Source organism: Stegostoma tigrinum, chromosome 13, assembly GCF_030684315.1.
Source record: "Stegostoma tigrinum isolate sSteTig4 chromosome 13, sSteTig4.hap1, whole genome shotgun sequence".
Classification (NCBI taxonomy): Eukaryota; Metazoa; Chordata; class Chondrichthyes; order Orectolobiformes; family Stegostomatidae; genus Stegostoma; species Stegostoma tigrinum.
The window spans coordinates 32377846-32389974 of NC_081366.1; the positions used below are offsets into that span (position 1 = coordinate 32377846).

Genomic DNA, 12129 nt, shown 5'->3' on the forward strand with positions numbered 1-12129 from the left:
GATAGGTGGAGAGGAGAGTATAGGTGGGGAGGTAGGGAGGGGATAGATCAGTCCAGGGAAGACGGACAGGTCAAGGAGGTGGGATGAGGTTAGTAGGTAGATGGGGGTGCGGCTTCAGGTGGGAGGAAGGGATGGGTGAGAGGAAGAACAGGTTAGGGAGGCAGAGACAGGTTGGACTGGTTTTGGGATGCAGTGGGTGGAGGGGAAGAGCTGGGCTGGTTGTGTGGTGCAGTGGGGGGAGGGGACAAACTGGGCTGGTTTTGGGATGCGGTGGGGGAAGGGGAGATTTTGAAGCTGGTGAAGTCCACATTGATACCATTGGGCTGCAGGGTTCCCAAGCGGAATATGAGTTGCTGTTCCTGCAACCTTCGGGTGGCATCATTGTGGCACTGCAGGAGGCCCATGATGGACATGTCATCTAAAGAATGGCAGGGGGAGTGGAAAAGGTTTGCGACTGGGAGGTGCAGTTGTTTATTGCGAACCAAGCGGAGGTGTTCTGCCAAACGGTCCCCAAGTCTCCGCTAGGTTTCCCCAATGTAGAGGAAGCCACACCGAGTACAGTGGATACAGTATACCACATTGGCAGATGTGCAGGTGAACCTCTGCTTAATGTGGAATGTCATCTTGGGGCCTGGGATAGGGGTGAGGGAGGAGGTGTGGGGGCAAGTGTAGCATTTCCTGCGGTTGCAGGGAAAGGTGCCGGGTGTGGTGGGGTTGGAGGGCAGTGTGGAGCGAACAAGGGAGTCACGGAGAGAGTGGTCTCTCCGGAAAGCAGACAGGGGTGGGGATGGAAAAATGTCTTGGGTGGTGGGGTCGGATTGTAGATGGCGGAAGTGTCGGAGGATGATGCGTTGTATCCGGAGGTTGGTGGGGTGGTGTGTGAGAATGAGGGGGATCCTCTTTGGGCGGTTGTGGCGGGGGCGGGGAGTGAGGGATGTGTTGCGGGAAATGCGGGAGACGCGGTCAAGGGCGTTCTCGACCACTGTGGGGGAAAGTTGCGGTCCTTGAAGAACTTGGACATCTGGGATGTGCGGGAGTGGAATGCCTCATCGTGGGAGCAGATGCGGCGGAGGCGGAGGAATTGGGAATAGGGGATGGAATTTTTGCAGGAGGGTGGGTGGGAGCAGGTGTATTCTAGGTAGCTGTGGGAATCGGTGGGCTTGAAATGGACATCAGTTACAAGCTGGTTGCCTGAGATGGAGACTGAGAGATCCAGGAAGGTGAGGGATGTGCTGGAGGTGGCCCAGGTGAACTGAAGGTTGGGGTGGAAGGTGTTGGTGAAGTGGATGAACTGTTCGAGCTCCTCTGGGGAGCAAGAGGCAGTGCCGATACAGTCATCAATGTAACGGAGGAAGAGGTGGGGTTTGGGGCTTGTGTAGGTGCGGAAGAGGGACTATTCCACGTAACCTACAAAGAGGCAGGCATAGCTGGGGCCCAGGAGGAGTCGAAAGAGAAGTTGTTGAGGGTGAGGACGAGTTCGGCTAGGCGGATGAGGGTGTCGGTGGAGGGGGACTGTTCGGGCCTGCGGGACAGGAAGAAGCGGAGGGCCTTGAGGCCATCTGCATGCGGAATGCAGGTGTATAGGGACTGGACGTCCATGGTGAAAATGAGGTGTTGGGGGCCAGGGAATTGGAAGTCCTGGAGGAGCTCGCTGGCAGTGCAACAAACCCAGTGCCTTTTGGTGTGAACTGAATTTGTCAGCCGTACATAGTTTATTAAATCGACACAATCGCTGTGGGGCCGGAGAGTTCGAGGGCTTGAGGGGTGGAGAGTGATTAGGGTGACTGAAAGCAGTGTGCTGCCCAAAAAGACCTGATGACATGTAGTGATAAAAAGTGAACAGCTGTTTGAACTGCCTGAAATGGTTATTATGCTTCATGCAGTTTAAGTGTATCTTGGTAATTGACACCTACGGTAAGAGTAAATGGTTAGTGCCATTTGCTGTCTGGAATAAGAAGGATGATATAGGCAAAAGGGACTGTGTTTAGATCAATGCCTTTCCGAATCTGATCAATCTGGCTATGGTCTTAAGTGAAATGCCTACATCTAACTGTCAAATAGTAATCCTGATTTGCAACATCAAACATAACAGCCACTTCTTTTTTCCCACAAGGTAACCAAGAAATAATTGCGTGAATAATTTGAGCAATTTATTACAACAACCTACAAAGATATTTGCAGTAAGGTAATTTTAACTGAAACATGGGGAAGAGATTAAATTGAGTTTGAAAGTCTGCTTTGCTCTCCACGTATAAGTAAAGTCAAATGGGATGTAAATTAGATTGTTGATCAAAAATCTCCTGTTTTCCACTTTGCTTGTTGGGTTTAAATGATCCTTTGCGGATGCTCTCTTTGATTGTGTAATCTTTTTTTCTGCTCTAAACTACCATGTCGCAGCATCACCTGGTGTTTACAAGTTTGGGCTGCTCATGCTTGTTCCAAATCACAATAAATCTCTTGCAATAAAGGAAGAACTTCTCTTAGGTTTGGAAATTAAATTAATATAGTTCACAAAGCTTCTTTCATTTAGAGGCTTCACATTAAGTTAATTGACTAAAATAAAACAACTGCGGATGCTGAAGATCTGAAACAAAAACAGAAATGGCGGGTGAAAGTCAGCAGACTTAGAGCATCTGTGGGAAGAAAGCACAGTTAATGTTTGTTTCTGCTGACACTTCTGATAGCAAGGAAAAAGTGGTGTTTAGGCTGAAGATGAATCTGGATGTTGGTAGGGTGAAAGAGGAAAAGTGAGCCAATAGGTGGAGATGGAGCCCAGACAGAGAGAGAGAAATATGAAAAGTGTAGGTAAACAGGGAGATGATGGGATAGTAGGACAGAAGTAAGCTGAATAAATGATAATAAGAGCTAAGAGTAGGAGAGAATGGATGAGCTGCAATGAAAGTAAACCATATAATGTGATACATTCCACTTGTTTTATGTCGTCATGGATGCAGTTGTGCATGTTTTGACAATATTCACAAAAAAAATCTAACAATATAACCTGAGAATTGTTTATCCGGATTATTCGGCTTTTGCTGTTTATATAGGCATGAAAGAATTAAAGAAATTTCACACCGGTGATATGTCCTTAAAGAGTACAGGCAATGCCATTCTGATAGTTATGATGTGGAGGCCCCAGTGTTGGACTGGGATGGACAAAATCAGAAGTCACATGACACTGGGTTATAGTCCAACAGGTTTATTTGAAACCATAAACTTTCAGAGCAGGTTAAAATTTCATTTTGTAGCGTTTTATAAAAAGGATTACGAAATGAAGCAGAGCACTCCTGATTGACACTTTAAAAATAACCTCGGCAAAATAGCTGGCCCATGGTGCAGAGGACCACTTTCAGTCCTGAATAAAGTAGGAAACACAGTGTTGTAAGTGTCAAACAGTGATTGAACTATGGTAAGAAAAAAATCCAAAGAATCACCATTTTATTTTCCTTCCCATGCCCTTCATTCATTGTTCCTGTTATATTAATGTGCCTTATTCCTTGTGTTTATGATTTTTTTGTTTCAGACTGATCTTTGCTAAACATTTGCTTCTCATTCTGTGGCTCACTCACTCAAAAGCCATGCTTTGCTCCTTGAAATTCACTGCAAGTTATTTCTATTGGTCTCATTTCCCTGGCACCCATTATAGCAGCAGTGACAGAAGCCATTCAGTTGGTGTTCAAGCTATTATGTTGCAGTCGTAAGGGAGAAGCCGAGGGAAAGTGTAGGAATGTGATACATGTGCAGTTGGTCTGTTGCCTTTCTTACAAAGCTATAACTCTCTGAGATCATCGTGTTATACCATTTGTACAGGATCACCAGTTGACAATGGGACTGTGTGCAGTCATTCCATGGAATCCATTGCCAGTTCTGTGATACAGTTTTCAATGAAGGGTGTGTTAGTTCTGAATGTTTTTAATTTTGTTTTTAGGAACAATTTCATGGGGTACTGCGACTCCCATGGATGTTGTCAAGAGTCGCCTTCAAGCGGATGGAGTCAGTGAGACAAAATATAAGGGGATAGTGCACTGTATTCAACAGAGCTATCGAAAGGAAGGACTGAATGTAAGTGAATTCCCATTGAAACACAAAAAATGAAATGTTTTGAAGTGAAACAGATTTTAGGTAAGTTAAACATTCACATAACCGTAACAATTAAATAGGCAAGGAATAAAATTAATTATTCAGAGATCAGAGTTCAGGTACAGCATAAACTGGTTTCAGGGTAATATTGTATATACACTTTGCTACTAAGAATTTCCATATCAATATCAGCAAGGCATGAATACATCTCATTGGTTACCAAATTAGTCTCTGTCATGCTCATGCCATGGACGTAGTGGGAACATTCCTGACCACTTACGGTGAGATCTGCACACAGTTGTTATGCTTTGATGATGATTGCATAGGTGTTCCATGGAAGTGCCGGAATTATTCAGAGGTAGTCAATCATAATGCCAGTTTGGCAATGATTTGGTATCTGACTTGTTATTTTGGATCTCGCCACTTTAATTAATACTCATGCTTAAAAACATGGAGCTAAACACACATTCAGCTGCAGGTCTGCCCCATCCCATCCACCACAGCAATCTAAAGGCAGCACTATTCCTGCACATGGGGTGAATTCTGACTGTCTGTGTACTGTTTCAGAATTGTTGGAAGTACTATGTTAGAGGAGTTGTAAGATGTTGTTTTACTTATAAGGGAGTGCTGTGGGATTTTTGGAAGGAATTATACTTTTTTGAAATGCCTCTGAATACACCACTTGCTCCCAGTCTATAGTCACAGTCCACCTTCGGTCTAAGCATCAAGGGAAAATAGAGCAGATAAGATAAACGTCTTGCAGAGGGGGAGGGAAAAGAAAGTGGTGAAAGTGCTCAACAGATGGGTTTATCCACATGCATCTTCAGGAGCACTGCTTCAACCTGGACCACAGCAAGGATCATTGTATTTGGTAGCTGTGCTTGGAAAGTGGTCGCTGAAAACTGCCAGTGCATGTCAACATCGCTGTCTTCCTAAGTTCTTATACCTACCTTTAGGTCATTACAGACTATTATAGGTGACATAACCAACCTCTTGCAAATTCTTGTCTATAGTTGCACTTAAGGCACTGCCCAGGTTTTGTACGTCAGGAGGGGGGACTTTGATTATTTATTCATATGAATTTATTCATTCTATAAATCAATCCTGTAGGGAATTCAGGAGAAGTGATAATGGGAACTGCAGATGCTGGAGAATCCAAGATCATAAAGTGTGAAGCTGGATGAACACAGCAGGCCAAGCAGCATCTCAGGAGCACAAAAGCTGATGTTTCTGGCCTAGACCCTTCATCAGCTTTCGTGCTCCTGAGATGCTGCTTGGCCTGCTGTGTTCATCCAGCTTCACACTTTATGACCTTGGATTCTCCAGCATCTGCAGTTCCCATTATCACTGATACAATTTTAACCTCACTGCGAAGCGTCTTCCAGGGATGCCTAACCTGAAGAAGTTACCCTCCTCCCTCCGGACCAACCTCAGGGAATCTCTCTCCCACTGCAACTCTCTTGTAATCTCTTCAGCCTTGAAACTAGGATGAAGGGTCTAGGCCCGAAATGTCAGCTTTTGTGCTCCCGAGATGCTGCTTGGCCTGCTGTGTTCATCCAACTTCACACTTTATGATCGGGAATTCAGGAGAAACTTTTTTACCCAGCGATGTGGTGATAATATGAAACCTGCTGCCACAATGAGTGGGTGAGCGGCAAAGGTGCATTTAAGAAAAAGTGAGTTAAACATATGAAGGATTAAGTACAACCTATGTTGATGGGATGAACTGACTTGGGTACAGGCTTAAGTGGAGCATAAATGCCAGCATGGAATAATTGGGGATCATTTTTATGCAACAGACTCCATATTAATTTCTGTGTCATTCAATGTCTTCCCCTTAACAGTGAAATCAGGAGGGATGGAGACATGCCTTTGTCAGGATGGTGGGATTTCCGACGGTGCACGGAGCTTAACAACACATGCGTGGTCCTGTGGGTGGTGCATTGTCATGGGGAGATGTCTTGTAACTGTAAAGAGTATCTCAGGCAGTAGATGTGTCATCATGCTCAAGATATCATGTTCATTAATGCCCATTATCTTGCTAGCTGTCATGGTTCTTTCATACTACTCATGTTTGCAGTTCCAGGTGGCTTGAGCCACTCATTCAACCAAGGATAGTTGCTTGGTAATGGTTCTTGTGCATGAGATCCAATCTTCCATGCCAAAACTTACAAAGTTACCAGTTTAGAGTGCAATTAAGAGTCTGTCATAGTTGTTTGGTTTGATTTGATTGCTATCATGTACCTAAGTACAATGAAAAATTTTGTTTTGCATACACTACAGGCAGATCATAACATGCAGAGACATACAGATCATCAGACAGAGTGCGTCACACAAGGTTATGGCTGCACAGAACGCGCACAAAAGCAAATTTAACATCAGTGTTGAAATTTGACAGGTCCATTCAGCAGTCTAATGACAGTGGGAAGGAAGCTATTCTTGAACCTGTTGGTATGTGTTTAAGCTTCTGTATCTTCTGCCTAACAGAAGAGATTGGAAGAGAATGTAACCATGGTGGGAGGGGTCTTTGATGATGTTGGCTGCCTTTCCACAGCAACGAGAAGTGTAGATGGAGTCGGTGGATGGCAGGTTGGCTTGTGTGATGGTCTGGGCTGTGTTCACAATTTCCTGTAGTTTCTTGTGGCAGTTATGATACCAAGCCATGAAGCACCCAGATAGAAGGAATGTTTTCTGTGGTGCATCTGTGAAAGTCGGTAATGTTCCTTGTGGACATGCCAAATTACCTTAGCATCATGATGAAGAAGAGGTGTTGTTATACCTCCTTGACTGTTGCATCTGTGTGAGAGGACCAGGACAAATAATGTCATTGCTCGGAACTCAATGCTCTTGCTACTCTCCACTTCAGCTCCAATGATGTAGTTAGGTGCATATCCTCCTTCTTTCTTCCTGAAATTAATGATCTGTTTTTTAGTTTTGCTGGCATTGAGGGAGAGATTGTTATCTTAACACCATTACACTAAGCACTCTATCTCCTTCCTGATCATCATTTGATATCCGGCCTACAACAGTGGCGTCATCAGTCAACTTGTGGATGGCGTTCAAATGAAATTTGGTTACATAGTCATGAGTGGATAGGGTGTACAGTAGGGGGTTGAGCATGCATCCTTGCAGGGTGCTTCTGTTGAGGATAATTGTGGAGAAAGTGCTGTTGTCTATCTCCACTGATTGTGGTCCATGGGTCTGGAAGCTGAGGATCCAGGTACAGAGGGCAGAGCTGAGACCCAGTTCTCGGTGTTTGTGGATTAGTCTGGTTGGATTATAGTGCCAAAGACGGAGCTGGAGTCAACAAGTTGAAGCTTGACATAGGTATCCTTATTGCCCAGATGTTCCAGGGATGAGTGCAGGGTTAGGGATCTGATATCTGCTGTGGAACTGTTGTGCTGGCAGGCAAACTGTGAGGGATCGAGTCAGGCTGGGAGGCTAGGATTATATAGGTTAGACAAGATGAGCATGGTAGATATTCTTCCTTAGAAGGCATGAGTAAAGTATATAGGTTTTGATGGCAGTGGATTCATGGTCATGTTGTCAGATTTATTAATTGTATTCATATTCCACCAGCTGCCATTGTAGGGTTTTAACCTATATCCCTGTAGCATAAACATGAGTGTAGAGATTGCCAGTCCAGTGACATTACCACAGCACCACTGTCTCCTCAACTTGTGATGCTCAGAAACGTAACTGCAGCCCCCTGTGGATTAAGTTTCCAGTAGTTGAGGGATTAGCCTCAGGCAGCCTTGTTTGTTTGCTAGGTGCATACCTCTAAGCAGAGAGTTTCCACAGGAGGGGCTGCCTCTCATTGTCACTTTTCACGTGCCAGCACGTAACAGGCTATTTGCCAGTGCTGATTGTTGGGACATCACAATCACTCCTACAGTACTGCAAGATACTTTGATTCTGCCGTATAAGAAAGAAAGAGCTCAGCACATTATACAAAATAACTAAAGAAACACAGATATGTATATCTAGCAATTGTTGTGTGGGAGATATTAAAAAATGTTTGTTTTATTTACCAGGTATTTTTTAAAGGAGCAACTGTGAATGCTATCCGTGGATTTCCTATGAGTGCAGCCATGTTTTTCGGATATGAGCTCGCACTGAAAGCATTGCGAGGTCAATGAACAGAAAAATAACATTTGACTTCTGATGATTATCAAACTTGGCCAGTTACGTAGATCAATGCTCAGATCAATAATAGATCAGATTTACAAAAAAAAACTCATCTTCCTTTTGATTCTTGATTTCAACCTGCCAAAACTCATTGTCAGAAACAACATCAGGCACTACAGAGACAACTTGGAATGATGGTGTGTTTCAAATGTGATGTGCTGTCTTCCCTGGGGAAAGGAGAATTGCTGGATTAAAGAACATCAGCAAACATTGAGGAGCAAACCTCAGGAAGGACCATTAGACTTGAAACATGGACTGACTAACTGTCAGACAAAGGTTGCCAGATCTGCTGAGTATTTCTGCCTTTCACTGCTTCTGTTTTCAAATTTTGAGCAGGGGAGGAGGGTAGGGAGTTCATTTGCAGAAATACTGGGACTTGATTATCATCTTGGTTATCAGAGTGGTGTTGCCAATTGGAGCTGCAGGTGTTTTTGGAGATTTTATTGCAAGTTTCCAGTCGATTGTCCCTCCTCCATCCAACTGCCATTTTATAATTAATTTTAAAATTATTAAAAATGAAAAAAGAATTTTAACAGTTTTGTTTTTCTCGCTGTGGCTGCTAGGAGTAATAATTTATTAATTGTATTCATATTCCACCAGCTGCCATTGTAGGGTTTTAACCTATATCCCTGTAGCATAAACATGAGTGTAGCTGGTGATTTATTTTACATTCCTGGAGGCACCAGGATGATCCTGGATATTTGGCTACCCTATAACCAAGTGTTTTTGATGGATTCAATATACTGAGTTGTTATGATCGCATTACTGCACTCAGTTTGATTGGTATCAGTAAATCACTGTAAGAGAAAAACCCATTTGCAGCTCAGGTTGAGGTTCTGGATGGGAGTTTGCTCGCTGAGCTGGAAGGTCAGTTTTCAGATGTTTCGTCACCATTCTAGGTAACATCATCAGTGAGCCTCCGACGAAGTATTAGGGCTAGGCACAAACATCCAACAAAAAAAAAATGATGCTAGTGGCGAGAAGAGTTAATATAGACTTTATATGACAATGTACAACTGTGTGACAGGTGGACAGAAAGAGCAGAGGATTGGGGAAGGGTAAATCCAAAAATGGCAGGGCAGAAGCTGGCTAATTGAATTTATTTTAGACCTGAGAATGTGAGTAATATGTTTTATATGAAGCAGGAGGTATCTAGTCTGCATAACTGAAAATGTATGCTGTGAATCAGATATAGATGTGTTTGCATGTGAAAGGGCTAGTATATAAAGTGTGCATGAAGGACAGTGGCTGAATACAGGATGTACGAGAGAGGATGAAGCAATAAAATTATAGAAGCAATAAACAGAATGAAGTGATACAGACACACAGGGCACCTGGAGGTTTTTCTCCTGCAAATTTCTCTTTGACGTCCAGAGTATTTTCCACTACCGTAATGATCTTAGTTTTGCCATTTCATCAGTTTATGTAAGAAGGCAAGGAGGGGAAATAATAGATGGGTGAGAATTTGAAAGATTGATGAATGCACAGGCTAGAAAGGCTAAAGATATTTTCAGTTTCAGCTATCAAAAGGAGGTTGCATTTATATTTTGTCTTTAAATTAAAAAAAAGAAATTACACCATATATAGAGAGATGCGTTGGTTGTAGTGTGACTTTCCTTCTGCAAGATGTCGTATTGCCACCCTGCTTTATCCATGACAATCTACTGTCACTTAGGAGTGCCAGTCTTTCAGTGTGTATTATGTGTTCTGATTCACTGGCAGATAAGAGTTCAAAGACTTGATCTAGGGGCTAACACACTGTGCTAAGATGCTAAACAAGGTGAACTGTGCTTTCAATGACTGATTCTCTGGGCACAATTCTATTCTATAGCAAAACAAGAGTCTGTTTCCCATAAAGTGTGCTGGTGAATTATCACAATTGAAAACTGCTAAAAATACACACAGGTGCAGAAATTAAACTAAAGAAGTCAGAAAGGCATTTTTTTGTCACCTGATGTGTTGATGCTCAAGAAAGGTAATTCTGTCCTTTCTCCTCTGTGGGTTAGTGTTTCAAATGATATTCAAATCATGTGATCATGTTGACTTGTGTGTTACATCACAGCTGATTATGTGATAAAGCAGGATAATGTTATTTATAACCTTCATGGTGATATATGTGTAATTATAGAGTATAAGTCAAATAAATCTTCAAGTCTCAAGTAGAGTTGTTTTTACTCTGTGTAAAAACAAAATTGATAAGAGTTTTGTAAATCTCTAATGTTTATTTGTATGTGTTCTTGGCAAGAGTTTCCTTATTACTAATTTACTGTTAGATACGTCTTCCATTATCTTTTATCAAGTGATAAAGCATATCTATCTCAAAACATATTACCTTATTTCCTTGTAAGTTAGATACCATGTATCTGTCTTCTATACACTGATGTAAAAACTGTTTATGACAGGAGGCCTTTTCTATGTAGAAAGTAATTGCTTTGCTGTTTGTATTTTATACTACTTGATGCTGCTGCCCATAGTTAATGAATAAAATTGCATTATAGCACAACCTTAAGGAATAAACATTTAATCCATTGTTCTGTTGTGTCCCTGTTCCTATCTGGGTTGTGGCATTAGTCAGAAGTAATCATATCTCTGGAAAGACAGTTACACCCACAATTATGTTATATCTCTTCTAATTTGTTGGAAATGTCCTCGAAACAAGTTGGTTTGTTGCTGTCTTGACTAATGCTTATACCTGTCAGAAACAGGAACATCAGGAAGTAAGGGATGACACTTAAAGATCTATGCAACATGTACTGAACTTAGAGATTTTTTCAATGATTAATTTAGCCAGAACTACACTGATCCTCATGATATATGGTTGTCATTTATCATGAAACTAATTTAAAAATGTTAAATACTCCAAAATGTTGTGCAGTGCATTAACAGTACAGTGTTATTGAATAGGCCAGTTACAGTATCAAAGAAGAGAAAACAAAATACTTCCAAATTTCCTATTTTTTTTCAAGGAAGAGGTCTGCTTATCTGGCTGTTGTTGTATCCTTAGTGAGTTTTAGCACACTCAATTTGCTTTGTTTTATAGCCATGGAGGAGTGAAGATATAGCTTGAGTAATAACACACACTGTAGGTAGTTGCTAAGGGGCATGGGAGTTTACAGCTCTGCTTTTCTGTGGGGTGACTTCTTTATAATGGAAACTTCTAAAGAAAGGATGGAAATTCAAAATGTGAGATGTTTGTGTTTACCAGCATATGTTGGTAACAGAAGATTAATTATTAATGCAGGTTAGTAAGATATTTAGAATAAAAATATAATGTTAAACAGGCTTTGAAGTTAAAGCCAGTGAAATAATATAAAACAGAATAAATAATCAGTGTATTTAGAAGGTATCGTTGCAACAGGATATATTTGGATTTCTCTAGAATAAAGAAAAAATATAATGTTAAACACCCACTTTTGACTTGTATTCCTCTGTGGTTCAAGAAGTCACATTGTGTTACTATGATATGAAGAACAAAAATTGATATAGGGCTCAGGAAATTAAAAAAAACTCCAGTTAACTGATATTTCCATTAGCTGAAATGAGAGGCACCTAAAATGCACTACTTATGCTTCTGACTTACCTTTTACTTTTTTGAACTTTCTTATTGAATAATGTTCTGATTCGTAAAACAAAAAGACTTCTAGCACAGGACTGATTTCATTTAAATAATTTAACTGTGACAGTATTTTACCAGCATTTAAAGAATATGCAGGTTCTGCTGAATTATCCTATCTATGGTAGTTGTGTTGTAAAAGAAGATATGGTGTATTTATTAGTTCCTCTAAATGAACCTTATCTCTTTTAGTTTGAACTGTAGCAGCTTCAGCATGGAATTTTTCTCTCACACCCCAAGTGACATTG

At 41.6% G+C, this 12129-nt stretch overlaps 1 protein-coding gene across 5 annotated transcripts in view; it reads left to right on the forward strand.

Annotated features, from left to right (window-relative positions):
• The window catches only part of slc25a48 (solute carrier family 25 member 48), a 38126-nt gene extending 26504 nt beyond the window's left edge, over window positions 1-11622 (forward strand). For 4 of the 5 annotated variants that reach the window (XM_059650645.1, XM_048543591.2, XM_048543592.2 and 1 more), the window contains 2 exons: window positions 3929-4062; window positions 8115-11622. In XM_059650645.1, coding sequence (XP_059506628.1) covers window positions 3929-4062; window positions 8115-8219 — 239 coding nt within the window. In that variant the 3' untranslated portion in view covers window positions 8220-11622. The remainder of the gene's footprint in view (window positions 1-3928; window positions 4063-8114) is intronic. The other variant, XR_007248815.2, reaches the window with a different exon arrangement.
• The last annotated feature ends 507 nt before the right edge of the window (window positions 11623-12129 follow it).